Source organism: Notolepis coatsorum (assembly GCF_963971535.1).
Source record: "Notolepis coatsorum genome assembly, chromosome: 10".
Lineage (NCBI taxonomy): Eukaryota > Metazoa > Chordata > Actinopteri > Aulopiformes > Paralepididae > Notolepis > Notolepis coatsorum.
Genome location: NC_140174.1, coordinates 118,633,454 through 118,653,832, shown reverse-complemented (window position 1 = coordinate 118,653,832; position 20,379 = coordinate 118,633,454). Strand labels below are relative to the sequence as shown.

Below are 20,379 nucleotides of genomic sequence, written 5' to 3'. Positions count from 1 at the left end.
GCGAATCCACAGCGACCAAGGGGCAAACTTTGAGAGTCAGCTAATCAGTGAGCTTCTCAGAGTTTCAGGCATCAGGAAATCGCACACAACACCCTACCATCCAATGGGAAATGGTAGTGTGGAACGATTCAACAGGACCCTGGGTGGGATGATCCGTGCATTGACACCTGAAGCAAAGGCTGACTGGCCACGGCGTTTGCAGACGTTGACATTCATGTACAACTGTACGGTCCATGAGACGACGGGATACGCCCCCTTTTATCTCATGTTTGGCCGCATTCCCCGTCTACCTGTAGATGTCCTCTTCCGAACCGTCTTGAATGACTCATGTGTGACGAGTTATGACAAGTATGTGGAATCTCTCACTAAAGATCTGAGGGAGGCCATGGCCATTGCTCAGGAACATGCCACAAAAGAGCAGAACAGGCATGCTCGGCTCTACAACAGGAAAGTGAAGGGGTCTGACATTGAGGTCGGCGACAGGGTGCTCTTGGCGAACAAGAGGGAGAGGGGGAAGAGGAAAGTCGCTGATCGATGGGAATCAACCATCTACACTGTGGTGGGCATGAATGCTGAGACACATACGTACAAGATCTGTGACACAGTTGCTGGACGTGAGAAGGTGGTCCATAGGAACCTGCTGATGCTTGTCAATTTTATCCCTGTGGATGACATGAGCGAAGTGTCCGACCTTGCCTCATCCATGCCTGAGACCCAATCGTCCATTCCAAGTGTCGACGGTATGGGGGAGAACACAGAGAACATCTCTGAGGAGGGGAGTGGGGATCTCTTGACTGGCCCAGCATCTGTGGACTCTGAAGGAAGGACCCGAGAATGGATTACGCAATTGTCCGTTCCTAGTCTTTCGCAGGCCGACATTACAGACATAAGCAGTGCAGCCTCTGTGTCTCGAGATATCTCAGAGGGACCTGAGGGCCAGATGGAGGTTCGGTCTGTGAGCTGTGACTATGGACCGGTGAACGTCACTGTTGATGCTGACAGTTCTGTACACGGGGTGCAGGCGGATCCTTCATTTGACAGGTCACTTGACAGGTCTACCAGATGTACGGATGCGTTTCATTCAAGCTGAAGCGTCTATGCGCGGATTGTGGATATGAATTATGAGGAATCTGAATCTGTGGAATATTTAATTGTATCACTGTGATAGTGTCACACGTTATTGTGATATTGTAACTGGGATTAAAATATATGAGGAGATGCGCTGTTTGATGGATTTGATGACGTGACGTGACTTGATCAAATGAATGAGCCTTTGACGTTTTTGATGAATGAATTCGAGAAAATGCATTTATCTTTTCAAGCACTGTTATCTGATGATGAACATGAGGTGTCACTGGTATAAACCAAATGGTAATCAATTCAATGCATGTATGGATTAGGTCCGAAACAGATTAAAACCTGATTAATAGTGTAACTGCAAGCCTCCCTCCAAGCCTCTCTTTGGAAACCATGTATTTATATAGTACATAATATTAATACCTAAGCACATACAAATATCCTCATGATATAATTCGTATCAATTAGATATACTATTTGGGCTTGTTTTTATCGTTATTCTGAAAGAGCTGAACTAATTATTTTCGCTAGCAAGATCTCATTTGATTATTCATTCCATAAGCCTATACTGCCAGCAGGTACGTTTAAAGAAATATAATCTGATTGATTGGGGTAATGAGGGATTTAAAATTAGCCTATAGATTATGCATTTAACTTGTCGGCGAGGCTATGAGCCGTACTGCATTGTACCCATTCTGCAATCTGTTAATAAAGTTTTAATTCAATCAATCAATCAATGCCGTTAGAAAATCAGGATTTCTGCTATCGACACTTGCTGTCTTGTCAGCTGAGGCGGGCGCGCGCAATTATCCTGGGTCTCAAGTCTGGTTCGAGTTAACGAGAGAGGAACAGGAAAATCCCGGATTCAAACATCGGGTTAATTGAATCTGGATAATGGGACTCTTGATCGACTTAGTTGAACCAGGTACGGAGAATAGGGCCCAGGAAAACACTACAGCTGTTTTTGTTTCATGTCTTTTATAGGTATGTGGCTTCATATGCAATGCAAACATGTTATTTTCGACATCATTATATTGTTGGGAACCTACTGATGCACTTCCGGCTATGTCCAGCAGGTCGTGCAAGTTTACCAATTTGGTTTATAGACTTAATGGTATTATATTGTGTATTGGGAAGTAGTGGGTTTGTTATTTTAATTGTTATGAGAATGTAAAATACATGTACTTTTATAAATACTGTGTCATTGAGACATTATAAAAGAGCAGTGTTGTACCCGTCTGCTCGAGGTCTACCAGATGTACAGTGACCAGGAAAACACTACAGCTGTTTTTGTTTCATGTCTTTTATAGGCAATAAACAGTCGAAAGCAGTTCCGTCTCTTCAATCTCTGACCAGATGACAACCGTTACACGAGCTGAGGGTTTTTTCAACCTGTAACTTGTTCTTGTCATAGACCAGCAGGGCTGAGTCGTCTGCGAACAAGAACAAGTTGCAGTCACAAGCTGACGACATGTCATTTGCATAAATTAGGAACAGTAGCGGTCCTAGTATGCTTCCTTGTGGAACACCACAGCTCACTGTGAGGGGGGGGGATGCGTGAATATTAAAGGCAACCAACTTGTGTTCAGCTTTTCGTTCAGCGTTTCTCTGATTGGCCACACGGCCACGTGACCGCCCTAGCACACGCCCTTATCCGCGCTGAGAGACGCGGCAGACGCGGCAGAGAGTGCTGTGTATCATAGAGCACTGGGTTTTATCACTGGAGATACATTTCTCACTCACCATTGTATTTTATATGAAAATAATTGTAAGTAGGTGAATTCTACACATCTGACAACGCCATCTGACAATATCATAATGATGTGTTTTCTATATTATATCCACAATCATTCATCTAAAAAATTGTATGGGCGTAAATACATGTTAAGATATTCAAAATAGTCACAGCAGTATAGTTTGTTTATACTTCAGAAGTGATGTACAGTGACGAGTGAATCTGGTAGTTGGTTGTTAAAAACGCGAAATAACATAATAACGTTACAGCGTACAGTTTCTAGTTCAGTCAGCAGCCTCCACTGATGTTATGACGTTACGAAATAACATTATACATTATGCTCCGCGCTTCAATTATACATTATGCTCCGCGCTTCATTCATTCATTTCATAATCAGTCAGCAGCCTGCGTCCTCCACTGATGTTATGACGTTACAAAGGCCGCGAAATAACATTATACATTATGCTCCGTGCTTCATTCATTCATTTCATAATCATTCTAGTTCAGTCAGCAGCCTCCACTGATGTTATGACGTTACGAAATAACATTATACATTATGCTCTGCGCTTCAATTATACATTATGCTCCGCGCTTCATTCATTCATTTCATAATCAGTCAGCAGCCTGCGTCCTCCACTGATGGATTTCATTTGGGACCGCTGCCGCTTCCTCCACTGATGGATTTCATTTGGGACCGCTGCCGCTTGCCTGCCGCGTTCGCGGCAAAAGGGGGCGGGGGGTCGTGGCCAATCAGAGAAAAGCTGAACACAAGTTGGTTGCCTTTAATATTCACGCCGGGGGCGTAGGGTACCGTTTACCACCACCATCTGTTCTCTCCCCTCCAGGTAGGATTGCATCCAGCTCACTGATAGACTATCAAAACCCATTGCTTTTAGCTTGTCAATCAGAATGGAGTGATTGACAGTGTTGAAGGCTTTTTGTAGGTCCAGCATGACCATGCCGCAGTATTTGCCTGCGTCCACCTCTTGTTTGATGTGGTCGTTCAAATAGATGTAGCATCCTGAATATTCTGCTATTTATTCAGAAGTGCTGACTTAACCTGTTACTTCCCCTGTGTGCACAAAGACGTGATAAACAGTGTTCCTTTTTGATATCTCGCCTGGACTAATGATGCGAGGTGCTCTTCTTCCTCCGGCTTCGATATGGACCATTAACGTGACATTGAATCATCTTTCTTCCTGCCTTGAGTGTCCCATAGTGGGACCGGTTTGCGGTCGCCAGCAGGGGGCGGTGGTGGCAGGCGGAGCGAAGGAGAAAGGAGCAGCGAGTGAGAAGCTAGTTACCTGGTGGGCGGAACAGGAGGAAGTCCTCTTCGACAGTGAACTCGAACGTGAACAGACGTGTGCTCTCGAAGAGCCCCGTTGACGAGCAACGGGAGATAACAAGTACTTTGCTATAACACGGGTTATCCTAGAAGTACAAGCGATAGAGAAGTGTGTGAATAAGTGAAACGGGTTATCCTAGAAGTACAAGCGATAGAGAAGTGTGTGAATAAGCAAAACGGAAAGAAGAACCAACTTCAGTAAATAACGTGTTATCCTAGAAGTTGAAGCGGTATATTAGCTTGCTGCTAACGGCTATAGTGACTCTGAGTACACCACAAGGCGAGCGTCGCTGAAGACAGGTGGTGCCTATAGCACGTTGCGTTAGCTGTATAGGCGACAGCAGGAGGGTCCACCAAGACCCACAGTTTAGCTGTGTTTAAGGTAGCAAACAGTTTAGAGCGTGCCAGCTCAGTTAGCAGCCCCGCAGTGGACGTCTCATCGACGCAGCCGAGGACCCCTCTTCTTCCAGCAGAGGTCGCCACAACACAGCACGCTTCTCCAGTTCAGCCACTGCCCCTGCTGCCTACCCCCGCCCGCTGGCTGTTCTCGCGGGATCGCCCGACGGCCATCTTGTCACCCGGACGAGGGGTGGTGAGAGTGGACCCGCCATCTCGGTTAAGTACAGCGGTACTTCGTGTGCCAAAACAATATTCATTTGAAGCGAACGCTAGCAACCAGCGTCTAGGGGTACCCCAACCATTATAAGCCGGCTTTAGCTTAGGTCTTTTATTTGGTAACGTGGGCCCACATGTGATTTATTTTTGTATGGTAATAATATTGTGATGTTCTTGAATTCCCATTGAACTCCTTAATATGTGCCTGGGTCTTCCCCTACTCAAAGCGGGGCTCTTGAATTAATGTACTGAGCACTAGGTGCCTATTTTGGGAACAGCGTCCCCTGTATTGTGAGTGAGAGCACCCGGTGCCTACTGTGATTATACTGCATATGAACCACATGAAGTTATAATCTGTAATTGCTACTTGACCGGGCCTTATATAAAGGAGACGTAGATGGGAGCACGGTGTGTGTGTCTATTACTGAGCCTTGTTCTAACCTTTGTTGACCGGGTAAATATATGACTATCAGCATTACTATTTAACCCTTCCCACCCTATTCGTATCACATGGTTAAAGGTCTCTACAGGTTGTCAATGAAGGGTACTGCTTTAGGGGAGCGCAATATCTTTAGTCAACTAACAGTCACCAGGTGTGGGAGGGCTAACGGAGGTACTGGGGGAAGTGAGAGTGTGTGGGGAGCTACTGCTGACCGCCCTGGAAGGCGAGGAGGACCAGAGTACCACCCCCCAGGTTAGTAAATCCTGGGCCCCATCCGCTCCTGCTGCCCGCCCTCCAGTTCGACGTTCCGGGCCCAAAGACGGGGGTTCAGATAGATTAGAATCTACTGCATCCCACTACCAGGTGGCCGTGTACAACCACTCCCATAAAGCAGGGATAATCCACCCTGCTACATAGAGAAGGCATGTGTCAGTGGAGTGGGATGTTCTGAAGCCAGATTGGATTCGTAGATTAGATTTTTTTCCGCTAGGTACTTTTCAACCTGTTCGTAGACAATTTTTTCCATGACTTTCGAGATGGAGGTAAGAATAGAAACAGGGCGGTAGTTGCCTGGGTCTAATTTACTGCTTTTTTTGTGCAGAGGGGTCACTCTCGCAATTTTGAAGTCCTTGGGGACGTGTCCCTGTTTTATGGAGAGGTTTATTATGTGTGTGATGACTGGGCACCTCCGGATTACTAGACACTGTCGCCTGTCACCATGTTTAAAACAGCAACTTAATTAAAACAGCAAACAGCACAAGTGTTGCGGTGGTCTATGGCAGGGCTATTCAACTGGCGGCCCGCGGGCCAGATCCGGCCCGCGGGATGATTCTGACCGGCACGCCAAAGATTACATGATAATAAAAAAAAAAAAAAAAAAAAAAAAAAATTACTTTTTTTTCTTCATGTCAACGTTCACACGCACAATTGAGCCAAAAGTCACTCAATTAATGACAGATTTCATTGATAAATTGAGGGAAAACTTTGCAAGTCGATTTGATGAATTTGACATGTCCAGAGAATTGATGCATTTTGTGAGCAACCCATTTGCCAATGTAGCTGCTATTTCCACAAAAGGACAAGAGTTCCTTGCATCACTTCACATTGATGAAGGTCTCCTGCAACTTGAAATAATTGACATGCAAGCATCATCGGCTCTGAAGCAGGCACTTGAGAATGAATCCACCACAACATTTTGGATAAAGTGTATTCATCAGTCAACACATTCCCCAAAATAAAAACGCTGGCAATATCTGTGCTAACAATGTTTGGCTCAACATACACCTGTGAATCCAGTTTCTCTCACATGAATGCCATTAAAACAAGCAACCGTGCCTCCTTGACAAATGAGCATTTGCATCACTGTTTGCGGGTAGCCCTCACTTCCTATGAACCCTCTTTCTCTGCCATTGCCCAGTCAAAGAAGTGCAATCTCTCTCATTAGATGTGTGTATGTAGGCTAGGCCTGTCTGCCCCCCACCCCCCCCCCCCTGATGTTTGAGAGTTAAGAGTGGACAATAAGTGCTAATAAGATGCTGTGATTTGCTGTTGTTGCACAGACATGAAGCACTTTTTCATAAGCTCAGCTGCACTATAAATGTGTTTTTTTGTTCAAGTGTTGATGTTAGAATGTTCAGATGCACATCATGCACTTGTTTTTTTTTTTTTTTTTTTATATTGAAATGTTGAAGAGGAGATGTTGCAGTTGTTGCACAGTCATAAATGAAGCACTTTTTGCAGGAGATGTTGCAGATGTGGCACATAAATGAAGCACTTTTTTTAAAAAGTATACTACTTTTGCAATGTAGTTAAATAAAAGTTGTGAAAATGTGGTTGCGTGTTGTGTCAAGTGTCCATATATTCATAGCACGGGGAGGCGCCGTGGCAGTCCGGCCCCTGGCCCCTTGGGTTTCTGACAATGTGGCCCCCTGAACAATTTAGTTGAATAGCCCTGGTCTATGGGTTCAATCAAGGTTTCCGGTACCAAAAGAGAACACTGACTTTGCGTAACGTCTCCACCAGATGGCGCTAACATTCCAAATTCAGATTTATCCCAAAATAAGAGTCTCTGCAGAATAATAATAATATTATTGCTGCATCTCTCTGATAATCTGTAAACAGCGCGTGTTCCATTCGCTATGGGCAACCATTACCCCCACTGTCATACACGACGGCCAGCGTTACTGTTACTGGAATATTGCTCTTAATTCATTTTTATTTCATTTAACCTCTACTATTTACCCAGGCAAGCAACTAAGAACAAATTCTTACATATTACAGTATAAACTACAACATAATGTCATTGGCCACAAACCCATTCATGCCAGCATAATGGTATTTTGAGAACGATGATAATAATGAAGATGATAGCAATTATATTTGTTGTTGTCATTGTTATTAGTCATGGTGATGATGATGATGATGATGGATGATGATGATGATGATGATGATGATGATGATGATGATGATGATGATGATGATAATGATGATGATGATGATGATGATGAGGATGATGATGATGACGATGGCTACAATGACGTGGGTAGAATTGATTGAAAACTTTATTAACAGATTGCAGAATGGGTACAATACAGTACGACTCAATACACACAATTGTTAAGGGGTTGCAGACCCCATCCCCTTAACAATTGTCTGTATTGAGCTGTACTATTTTGTACCCATTCTGCAATCTGTTAATAAAATGTTCAATCAATCAATCAATCAATCAAACCCTTATCAACTGACGCCACCCTCCGCCGTGACGTCACCAGCCAGGCAGAGAGAGGGGCGGATGTGCGCGGGGTATAAAGGCGGCCGGGGCCAGCCTCTCCCTCCAGTCACACCAGCGTTCCGAGTTCAACACCACACAGAGAGAGCTAACATGGAGATACTGCGGAGCATCGCGCCCCAGCAGCCGACCAGCGGCAATAATAACAACAGCAGGACATGCGAGTCCTCGACGCCACAGAGGAGGACGGACCGGGACGACCACAGCAGTGTGTCCCCCGGTGCGGAGACCGCGCGCATCATCACGGACCCCGCCACCGGGAAGTGCTACTGTCGGGGCAAAGTGTTGGGAAAGGTATTATAGCAGCATAATAATTATAGTCTGTATAGACGCGTAAAAGATCCCAGTAGTCCCCGCCGGTTGGATTTACTACAAGGCACTGTGTAATGGATCACAATTGTAACCATTTTGTTCCCCTCCTCCTATATTTCCAGGGAGGTTTCGCCAAGTGTTATGAGATGACCGACCTGTCCACCAGCAGAGTGTACGCGGCCAAAATCATCCCGCACACGCGCGTCTCCAAGCCGCACCAACGGGAGAAGGTAAAGCCGCAGCGTGCCAACTTGTGCCGTGCGCCTTTACGCACCGCGCGCACTAATATTAAGGACTTACGACAAAAATGGCTTTCTCTTAGGGGGGGCATTTTAGACCTTTTCGGGCAGATTTTGGGATTCACCAACCGTCCCAATAAAACATATATAATTAATATTATATTATAAATGTACTTTTTGTCTATATTCATGTCTTGCCCGAAAATGTCTCAAATGGCCCTAAGAGAAAGCCCTTTTTGTCGTAAGTCTGTTGGAGAATGAGACCCATTATTATTATTATTATTAATAATATTATTATTAATAATATTATTATAATAATATAATATAATATAATATTAATTATAATATTATTATACACTTCTATATTATCTGCCGATATTGGCATACAAATGTGATATCGGAAAATATCGCTCAAAATTATTATTATTATTATTATTTTACATTTATTTAACCTTTATTTACCCAGGCAAGCAAGTAAGAACAAATTATTATTTTATTTATTGTCAAAGTATGCATAATGTTGTGTTAATTACACGACAAGAGATATGTAATGTTAATTACCTTAAATTATTCAGTTTTTGGGGGGGGGAAACCCTGCATATATCGGTATCGGTTGATATCGGTATCGGAAATTAAGAGTTGGACAATATCGGTATATCGGTATCGGTAAAAAAGCCAATATCGAGCATCCCTACTTCTGACGCATCGTCAACGCAACTGACTGTATATATTCCCCCCCCCCCCCCCCCCCCCCCGCAGATTAACCGGGAAATCGAGCTGCACAAAGCCCTTCATCATAAACACATAGTCCACTTCTATCACCACTTCGAGGACAAGGACAACATCTACATTCTGCTGGAGTACTGCAGCAGACGGGTGAGTGCTGTGTGTTGTTTTAACCCCTTTCACTACCACAAGTGAAAGTGTTAACCGTCTGTAGTGTGGTAGTGAAAGGTTAACCGTCTGTAGTGTGGTAGTGAAAGGTTAACCATCTGTAGTGTGGTAGTGAAAGGTTAACCTTCTGTAGTGTGGTAGTGAAAGGTTAACCGTCTGTAGTGTGGTAGTGAAAGGTTAACCGTCTGTAGTGTGGTAGTGAAAGGTTAACCTTCTGTAGTGTGGTAGTGAAAGTGTTAACCGTCTGTAGTGTGGTAGTGAAAGTGTTAACCGTCTGTAGTGTGGTAGTGAAAGTGTTAACCGTCTGTAGTGTGGTAGTGAATGGGTTAACCAGCTGTAGTGTGGTAGTGAAAGTGTTAACCGTCTGTAGTGTGGTAGTGAAAGGGTTAACCTTCTGTAGTGTGGTAGTGAAAGGTTAACCTTCTGTAGTGTGGTAGGGAAAGGGTTAACCTTATGCAGTGTGGTAGTAAAAGGTTAACCTTCTGTCGTGTGGTAGTGAAAGGTTAATCTTCTTTAGTGTGGTAGTGAAAGGGTTAACCGTCTGTAGTGTGGTAGTGAAAGTGTTAACCGTCTGTAGTGTGGTAGTGAAAGGTTAACCGTCTGTAGTGTGGTAGTGAAAGGGTTAACCTTATGTAGTGTGGTAGTGAAAGGGTTAACCGTCTGTAGTGTGGTAGTGAAAGGGTTAACCGTCTGTAATGTGGTAGTGAAAGGGTTAACCGTCTGTAATGTGGTAGTGAAAGGGTTAACCGTCTGTAATGTGGTAGTGAAAGGTTTAACCTTATGTAGTGAAAGGTTAACCGTATGTAGTGTGGTAGTGAAAGGGTTAACCTTCTTTGTATTGTCGTAGGTGAAAGGGTTAAACATTTGGTAGTGTGGCAGTGAAAGGGTTAACCTTCTGTGTATTGTCGCAGTGAAAGGGTTAACCGTTTGGTAGTGTGGCAGTGAAAGGGTTAACCTTCTGTGTATTGTCGCAGTGAAAGGGTTAACCGTTTGGTAGTGTGGCAGTGAAAGGGTTAACGTAAGGTTATGTATATAACCAAGTTCTGTGAGTTAGGGTGCGCTCAGCACCAGTTGCACTGTACCTCACTTTGTGCACGAGCACTGAATACAAAATTCCACCATGTACCTTTACATCCCCATATTCGTCTGACCACACCCCCTTCCGGTTACCTTCATAAGCAGGTGTGTGGTCACCTACTCGCCTCCTTCCCAAACTTTCACCACAAGGCGAGATCAAGGGCAGCAGCGGCGTCCTGGTGATGAGCGCACCATAACTCACAGAACTTGGTTATATACATAACCTTACGTTCTGTTTCATTAAGGCTTCGCTCAGCACCAGTTGCACAACAGGGGCTGAGCGGGAGCCTTAGCCCGACAAATACACCCCGCTGAGGCCCCCCACAACCATCAGACCGGGGAGGACCGAGCCCCCCCGACCCTCCCTAATGGAGGATACCCTCCCTATTGGAGGCTTACGGGAGGGAGACGGATCCGACCAGGGGAAGAGGAACTCAAGCAACTCAACGCACAGGGTGAGCAGACCGTGGCTTGACCCCACGACTACACACACGCACAACCCGCATGCCACCAGGGAACGAACGGAAGGAACAAGCTCGTTACTGCCCCCAAAAATCACGGGGTCAAGAGCAACCCTAACCCCGTGGCAAGGCCGTAGCAGCGGAGCGCGAAGGAAGACCCAGTCCCACTGAAGGGACTGGATCCCCTGGAAAAAGGGGGCCTGGAGAGGTCAATGACGCCAGGCATCAAGACCCCACCAGGTGGTCACTTAGTGACACCGCCCCCCACATCGCCAGCGTATTCGGATAGGGCCCCTCCAAGAGCGGGCCCTTTCCCCCCAATAGCACACCGCCTGGCACACTGACCCTGCAGAACAGGCAGTCAGCATGGCCGTAAGCACTCAAAAGGTTAACCAACGGAAGCAGTCAGCGCACCGGGGAAACCAAGCAGCAGGCTGTAACCTGAGCCTGGAGCACTGCGGACGAGACAGGCGCCAAAGGAGTCAGCTGAAAACAGCCCCCCCGGCGGAAGGGGCGTATGCTGGCGTTGTTGATCACCATGACAAAGCCTCCATTAAAAAAAACCCACCCAGAGGGGTCGAGGCAGAGAAGGCTGACATGATTGGCAGACGTCATGAACGTGCAGGGGCACACTCAACCGGGTAACCCGGGAGTTGACTCTGCTCCAACACACCAGGGAATCAACCACCCTCGTGGGACAGACTGTGGTTGTTCCTATAACCCCTCAAGAAAAAAGGGTTATCCCAGGCCTACGGTATCAACAAAACTTTACTTCGGACCGGGCCCGGCGGCACGGGAAGCACACGGTTACCAGAGGAGGTCCAAGACCACCCCAACAGCCCCCTCTTCGCCATGCGTGAGAGAGGAGCGAAAAGAATGGAGAACCAGCCCTAAGCACACCGCACTTGGTATTCCCAGGCGGTCTCCCAACCAAGTACTAACCAGGACCGAACCTGCTTAGCTACCGAGATCGGACGAGATCGGGCGTGTACAGGTTGGTATGGCCGCAAGCCATTACGACAGTGCAGAGTACAACATGTACCCAACAAAGGGTCTCCATAATGCCTAACCCTGTGACACCCGGACCGACCCGGCATTTTTCCCCCCGAAAAAAGCACAAGTCCCTCAGGGTACCAGAACAGCAGATCTGCATCCCCGGCGGACAACGGGTTAACTGACCAGGACCAGCGCGACCAGACCAGTCCCGTGTCCTAACCACGCCGACATGCCCACTCCAGAAGAGGGGGTAGGTATGCGTGTCGATCTAAAACATGAAAAGAGGGCGCCACCCAGACGGTCCCCATTTGGACCGTGCTCAGTGGCCCACTCCAAGGGCGTGAGACCCCTCTACCTATGTTCTGATCTATTCCGTTAACATCCCCCAGATATGAACGAGAATTCATCGAGACAACCTAGTAAACTGGCGCTCGGAAGAGACAAAACTCCATCCCTGTTGCCCTATAAAAACGCTGTTTTAACAAGCAACCAAGGCGCACTTAGCCCCTGCATGATTCTTTAACAGAAACACACCGAGCCAGCACTATGTATGCGTCGAGACCCAAACACATCAATGGATAGTCTAGCAAGACACCAAACATTGTTCCTCCAAGTCGCCTGGGAGAATGACACGGAGCCGTCGTGCTTCATGTACCTTCCTCTTTTTATCCAAAAAAGAAAGAAACACAGACTGACATGAATCCCACGTGACGCAGCTGAGGGTAAAAATCATTTACATTTTTACATCCCACCACCCTCGCCATAGGGAGGAGACGGAAATCCCCAGAGAGACTTCCCACGCGAGCTGTATAGATTGAAAAGAATATATTGCAACATTGAGCTATGTAATATTTGGCTTAGGGCTCTCCGAGGAGGAGGCACTGAACCAATACAAACTCAATAATCGAATTGAATCGAATACACACACAATAGAGCAGAACTCCTTTTTGAAGTTCTACTCACCTTGACAATCTGAGGAGGAGGCTCTGAACTCTGAGGAGGCTCCCTCACAGGGAAGGAGAGTCCGAACTCACAGAAGGCCCGAGGAGGAGCTTCGTGAGGAGGAGCTCTGACAACTCCCTGAAACAGATCCATAACATGGACCTGAACAACTCACGGAAGTCTTACCAACAGAGACGCGCACAGTGATGTACTCTATGACGGGGGAATTTCTGCGGTGCACACGCTCAATCTTCCAGGGCGTGGGACCAGGAACCCCCCCCCCCCCCCTCTTACCCTGTAACGTGCCGAACAGCAACGTGACAGGAACCTTGAAGGACAGGAGGTTTTAACCCCTGACCAATCAGAAAAGGGGAGGGAAGGATTACCAGTTCACCCCTTTACGACCCCACACCCATGATACGATGTAATGACAAAAAAAGAGCATGACACAGTCATAGTCAGCTACATGAAGTGTCTAACAGCTTCACATAGCTCATGTGCTAACCTGCTATCTGATTTTTACTAAGGAAAAAACACAGAATAGAGAGGGCCCCCTTTAAGAGCCCCGGTACCAGACTTACACATGTGCTTCTGTGGCCAAACCTAACCCAGTTGTAGATCACAAGACACACACAACCCTTTATCACAACAAAAAATGGCAAAAGTACACTCTCTACAGAGGAACGCCGTTTTTCATAACGAGAGAATACAGAATCCTCGATTATGTATTGGCCACAGGCCTTGCTAAGCACACACGATAAGTGACCAAACAATCTTTTCTTTAGGAAAATATAGTTTCTCAAGCGGTTAGCACAACCCCAGCAATTAACCTGAGGGTTACATCGTATCCCCACATACACAGTGACACAATATATTGTAAACAACATGTCTGAGAGGAGGGTGGGGAAGCCCCAGGGAACCGGGGGGATCACCCCTCCTTCCTTACCCTTGATACGACCAAGTTGAACAGGTAACCCTGTTAATATGTGAACACACTGTTCATTGTCATTACAGGCTGAGAAAGAATTCATTCCTTACTCACATGTCACTAAGCATAGCTTTATAGGTTAATAACCCCCTTAGTCGTGAGTTCACGTTACATGAACACACATGTTCTCATCACAACTAACCAGATCATTTTTACACATGTAAAACAACAACCCGATTCCTATGGAGAGAGAAGCTATACCAGTGTACAAGATACAAGATCCTCCGACCGCCGTTTAAGCCGAGCAGAGGACCCCAGCCTGAAGTCAGCGTTTCGTAAATTGTCAGCTAACCCCCACAGCATCAACAACAACCAGAGCCCGCAAGCAAAACAGTACGTACCCAACCTGGAAACAACCGCTTCTCACAACAGTCGGTGCTTCCCACATTCCAGCTGTGTGGCCGGAGGGCAACCCCATCCAGCCGCAGCAAGGAGGACTGTAGCTGGGGAGCATGTCAGTGGCGTGAGCTCCTAATACGAAAAAGCCGTTGAAGGTCGGAATGACCTCCAGTAACGAAGACAATATCGCCGTATTTTCTCGAAAATAGTGAGAGAGAAAATAAAGATATGATGTCAACGTATCTTCTTTTGTTTTCCAACTTTCTTCTAACAACCTCAAGTGGGGATCTACCGAAGGCACTTCCTTGTGGTGAAAGTGAAGAAGGAGGCGAGTAGGTGACCACACACCTGCTTATGAAGGTAAGCGGAAGGGGGTGTGGTCAGACAAATATGGGGATGTAAAGGTACATGGTGGAATTTTTTATTCAGTGCTCGTGCACGAAGTGAGGTACAGTGCAACTGGTGCTGAGCGAAGCCTTAACGAAACAGAACCTTATGTAGTGTGGTAGTGAAAGGTTAACCGTCTGTAGTGTGGTAGTGAAAGGGTTAACCTTCTGTAGTGTGGTAGTGAAATGGTTAACCGTCTGTAGTGTGGTAGTGAAAGAGTTAACCTTCTGTAGTGTGGTAGTGAAAGGGTTAACCTTCTGTGTATTGTCGCAGTGAAAGGGTTAACCATTTGGTAGTGTGGCAGTGAAAGGGTTAACCTGTGTATTGTCACAGTGAAAGGGTTAACCGTTTGGTAGTGCAGCAGTGAAAGGGTTAATGTGTTTTTCTTCTTCTAATGGCCCCCCGTGTGTCTTGTCTCCGCGCTGCAGTCCTTGGCCCACATCCTGAAGGCACGTAAGGTGCTGGCCGAGCCAGAGGTGCGATACTACCTCCGACAGATCGTGTCGGGGCTGAAGTACCTCCACGGACAGGACATCCTGCACCGGGACCTCAAACTGGGTGAGGGAGCGACTCTTTTATAGGCGATAGGGCTGACCGCGAAGCCTGTTTTTGGGCTTCGAACTTTGTCAGGGTTTTTTCGAACGGACGTTCAAACCTTAGTTTTTTAATAATAATTAAAAATAAATAAAAAATCCAATATAAATATCCAGGCTTAAAGTGCTTGAGTCGAGCTCCTGGAATTCCTTGAAAAGCCCATTTTTTCACAAGGTGCTTAAAAAGTCGTTGAATTTCATTCATTTCTGTGGGAACCCTGGGGACATGTCATAATGCTTACACCTGCAGGTGTACGTTATGTTGAATGTTCGGTTCTCCAAATCATATCTTGCGCGCGTGAGAAAGCGTTAACCCTTTTGGGTTAACCTTCTGTAGTGTGGTAGCGAAAGGGCTAACCCTTTGTCGCGTGGCAGTGAAAGGGTTAACCTTCTGTATTGTCGCAGCGAAAGGTTATAAAGGACCGTTATTTTTTTTACAAACCCTCCGCTCGCCCCAAGTGTAAATCTCACGACCCGCCCCCTCTCTCCGCACCTGTCGCACCAGGTAACTTCTTCGTGAGCGAGGTCATGGAGCTGAAGGTGGGGGACTTCGGCTTGGCGGCCAAGCTGGAGCCGGTGGGCAACCGGAGGAAGACCATCTGCGGGACGCCCAACTACCTGTCGCCCGAGGTGCTGAACAAGCAGGGTCACGGCTGCGAGTCCGACGTCTGGGCGCTGGGCTGTGTCATGTGAGTAGTCTCTCTCTCTCTCACTCTCTGCTCTCTCTCTCTCTCTCTCTCTCTCTCTCTCTCTCTCTCTCTCTCTCTCTTCTCTCTCTCACTCTCTCTCTCACTCTCTGCTCTCTCACTCTCTTGCTCTCTCTCATCTCTCTCACATCTCTGCTCTCTCTCTCTCTCGCTCTCTCTCTCTCTCTCTCTCTCTCACTCTCTGCTCTCTCTCTTGCTCTCTCTCTGCTCTCTCTCTCTCTCTCTCTCACTCTCTGCTCTCTCTCTTGCTCTCTCTCTCTGCTCTCTCTCTCTCTCTCTCTCTTACTCTCTCTCTCTCTCTTGCTCTCTCTCTGCCTCTCTTCTCGCTCTCTCTCGCTCTCCTCTCTCTCTTGCTCTCTCTCTGCTCTCTCTCCGCTCTCTCTCTCTCTCTGCTCTCTCTCTCGCTCTCTCTCTCTCTTGCTCTCTCTCTGCTCTCTCTCTCTGACCTCTCTTCTCTCTCTGCTCTTCTCTCTCGCTCTCTCTCTCCTCTCTGAAGTCTCTCTCTGCTCTCTCTCTCTGAAGTCTCTCTCTGCTCTCTCTCTTTCTCTTTATCTGCTCTCTCTCTGCTCTCTCTCTGCTCTCTCGCTCTCTCTCTCTCTCTCTCTCTCTCTCTCTCTCTCTCTCTCTCTCTCTCTCTCTCTCTCTTCTCTCTCTCTCTCTCTCTCTCACTCTCTGCTCTCTCTCTCTCTCTCTCTCTCTCTCTCTCTCTCTCTCTCTCTCTCTCTCTTCTCTCTTCTCTCTCTCTCTCTCTGCTCTCTCTGCCCTCTCAAGTTCAAGTTTCTTTATTAGTTGTCATACAAAAATACAGAATACTTTTATATGAAATGCTTTTTCCTGTTCTGCTCCTGAGAGTGTGCTAGATAAAAATAAAATAGATACGTAAAAAATAGAAGTCAAAAGTGTAAACAAAAGTGTTCAAAACAAAAGTGTTCAATATACATATATACAATATACAATACAGAGTAGATTTTTTTTAACTGAGTTACAATACAATATAAAGTACAATGCAGAAATGGGATGAGGTACAATTTAGGGTAAGGTGCAATGAGGTCTGAGTTGTAGTGCAATCTCTTTACCAATGAATATAAATATAAAGTGTGTTAAAGTGTCTAAAGTGGGTAAAGTGGGTGCTACAGTGAGTTATTTATTTAAAGTGAGTGTGTGCGTGTGGATGTGTGTGCTGTGAGTGTATTTGATGGTTTGTTACATAGTGTTATTGTCGTTGAGCATCCTGATGGCCTGGGGATAGAAGCTTCTTCTGAGTCTCTCTGTACCAGCCATGAGACTCCGGTATCGCTTGCCTGACCAGAAAGAGGCAGTTGTTTGGGTGGTTAGAGTCTTTGGTTATTATTCTCTTAGCCTTGGCCCTGCAACGCTTGTTGTAAATGTCTGGAGAGTGGGAAGCCACCTCCAATTGTGCGTTCGGCTCAACGGGCCACTCTCTGTAGTCTGCTACGGTCGTGCGGTGCTATTCACAAACCAGGAGGTGATATTGCCAGTCAGGATGCTCTCTATTGTGCACAAGTAGAAGTTCTTAAGGATCTTCTGACTCACTTTGAACTTCCTTAGGCGCCTAAGGAAGTAGAGGCGTTGCCGTGCCTTCTTGATTACACTGTCAATGTGTGTGGTCCATGTCAAGTCCTCGGATATGTGGACTCCGAGGTACTTAAAGCTGTTCACTCTCTCTCACCGGTGCCCCGTCGATGCTCTCTCTCTCTCTGCCCCCTCTCTCTCTCTGCTCTCTCTCTGCTCTCTCTCTCTCATCTGTGGTTTCTCTCCTCCTTTTTTTCTTCTATTGCTAGGTGTTTAAAGAGTCATTCCTTATCTTCATTGGGAATGTCTGGGGGTGTTGCTTATGTGGATTTTTTTTGTCCTGCCTTTTATTATTTGGACCATTTATGTTCTATTTTGTAAGTTATATATTTGCATTGGTAAATAAAACCCTTATTCTTTACACCACAATCTATTGTGATGTTTCTTCTTGACCTGTAAAGCCCATGGGGGCATTCCTTGGGATTCTGGGCTCTACAAATACATTTGATTTGATTTGATTTAGTCGTTGTTGTCCAGCAGGGAGCACTCTGTCCTCTGGACCTGGTGGTGTTGTTGTCCAGCACTCTGTCCTCTGGACCTGGTGGTGTTGTTGTCCAGCACTCTGTCCTCTGGACCTGGTGGTGTTGTTGTCCAGCAGGGAGCACTCTGTCCTCTGGACCTGGTGGTGTTGTTGTCCAGCAGGGAGCACTCTGTCCTCTGGACCTGGTGGTGTTGTTGTCCAGCAGGAGACACTCTGTCCCTCTGGACCTGGTGGTGTTGTTGTCCAGCAGGGAGCACTCTGTCCTCTGGACCTGATGGTGTTGTTGTACAGCAGGGAGACACTGTCCTCTGGACCTGGTGGTGTTGTTGTCCAGCAGGAAACACTCTGTCCTCTGGACCTGGTGGTGTTGTTGTCTAGTAGGAGACACACTCTCCTCTGGACCTGGTGGTGTTGTTGTCCAGCAGGGAGCACTCTGTCCTCTGGACCTGGTGGTGTTGTTGTCCAGCACTCTGTCCTCTGGACCTGTGGTGTTGTTGTCCAGCAGGGAGCACTCTGTCCTCTGGACCTGGTAGTGTTGTTGTCCAGCAGGGAGCACTCTGTCCTCTGGACCTGGTGGTGTTGTTGTCCAGCACTCTGTCCTCTGGACCTGGTGGTGTTGTTGTCCAGCAGGAAACACTCTGTCCTCTGGATCTGGTGGTGTTGTTGTTCAGCCGGGAGACACTCTGTCCTCTGGACCTGGTGGTGTTGTTGTCCAGCAGGGAGACACTCTGTCCTCTGGACCTGGTGGTGTTGTTGTCCAGCACTCTGTCCTCTGGACCTGGTGGTGTTGTTGTCCAGCAGGGAGACACTCTGTCCTCTGGACCTGGTGGTGTTGTTGTCCAGCAGGGAGACACTGTCCTCTGGACCTGGTGGTGTTGTTGTTCAGCAGGGAGACACTCTGTCCTCTGGACCTGGTGGTGTTGTTGTCCAGCAGGGAGCACTCTGTCCTCTGGACCTGGTGGTGTTGTTGTCTAGCAGGGAGCACTCTGTCCTCTGACCTGGTGGTGTTGTTGTCCAGCAGGGAGCACTCTGTCCTCTAGACCTGGTGGTGTTGTTGTCTAGCAGGGAGCACTCTGTCCTCTGGACCTGGTGGTGATGTTGTCCAGCAGGGAGACACACTGTCCTCTGGACCTGGTGGTGTTGTTGTCCAGCAGGGAGACACTGTCCTCTGGACTGGTGGTGTTTGTTGTTCAGCAGGGAGACACTCTGTCCTCTGGACCTGGTGGTGTTGTTGTCCAGCAAGGGAGCACTCTGTCCTCTGGACCTGGTGGTGTTGTTGTCTAGCAGGGAGACACTCTGTCCTCTGGACCTGGTGGTGTTGTTGTCCAGCAGGAAACACTCTGTCCTCTGGACCTGGTGGTGTTGTTGTCCAGCAGGGAGACACACTGTCCTCTGGACCTGGTGGTGTTGTTGTCCAGCAGGGAGCACTCTGTCCTCTGGACCTGGTGGTGTTGTTGTCCAGCAGGGAGACACTCTGTCCTCTGGACCTGGTGGTGTTGTTGTCCAGCAGGGAGACACTCTGTCCTCTTGACCTGGTGGTGTTGTTGTTGTCCAGCACTCTGTCCTCTGGACCTGGTGGTGTTGTTGTCCAGCAGGAGCACTCTGTCCTCTGGACCTGGTGGTGTTGTTGTCAGCAGGAAACACACTGTCCTCTGGACCTGGTGGTGTTGGTTGTCCAGCAGGGAGCACTCTGTCCTCTGGACCTGGTGGTGTTGTTGTCCAGCAGGAAACACTCTGTCCTCTGGACCTGGTGGTGTTGTTGTCCAGCAGGGAGCACTCTGTCCTGTCCTCTGGACATGGTGGTGTTGTTGTCTAGCAGGGAGCACTCTGTCCTCTGGACCTGGTGGTGTTGTTGTCCAGCAGGGAGCACTCTGTCCTCTGGACCTGGTGGTGTTGTTGTCCAGCAGGAAACACTCTGTCCTCTGGACCTGGTGGTGTTGTTATCCAGCACTCTGTCCTCTGGACCTGGTGGTGTTGTTGTCCAGCAGGGAGAACTCTGTCCTCTGACCTGGTGGTGTTGTTGTCCAGCAGGGAGCACTCTGTCCTCTGGACCTGATGGTGTTGTTGTCCAGCAGGAAACACTCTGGACCTGGTGGTGTTGTTGTCCAGCAGGAGACACTCTGTCCTCTGGACCTGGTGGTGTTGTTGTCCAGCAGGGAGCACTCTGTCCTCTGGACCTGGTGGTGTTGTTGTCCAGCAGGGAGCACTCTGTCCTCTGGACCTGGTGGTGTTGTTGTCCAGCAGGGAGCCTCTGTCCTCTGGACCTGGTGGTGTTTGTTGTTCCGAGCACTCTGTCCTCTGGACCTGGTGGTGTTGTTGTCCAGCAGGGAGACACTCTGTCCTCTGACTTGTCAGTAACAATGCCCCT

General features: G+C 47.5%; 1 protein-coding gene across 1 annotated transcript in view; it reads left to right on the top strand.

Annotated features, from left to right (window-relative positions):
- The first annotated feature begins 8,073 nt into the window (after positions 1 to 8,073).
- Positions 8,074 to 20,379, top strand: part of LOC311235690 (serine/threonine-protein kinase PLK2-like) — a 17,195-nt gene continuing 4,889 nt past the window's right edge. The window contains exons 1-5 of the mRNA XM_084323158.1: positions 8,074 to 8,296; positions 8,437 to 8,544; positions 9,313 to 9,429; positions 15,066 to 15,195; positions 15,736 to 15,919. Coding sequence (XP_084179284.1) covers positions 8,096 to 8,296; positions 8,437 to 8,544; positions 9,313 to 9,429; positions 15,066 to 15,195; positions 15,736 to 15,919 — 740 coding nt within the window. The 5' untranslated portion in view covers positions 8,074 to 8,095. The remainder of the gene's footprint in view (positions 8,297 to 8,436; positions 8,545 to 9,312; positions 9,430 to 15,065; positions 15,196 to 15,735; positions 15,920 to 20,379) is intronic.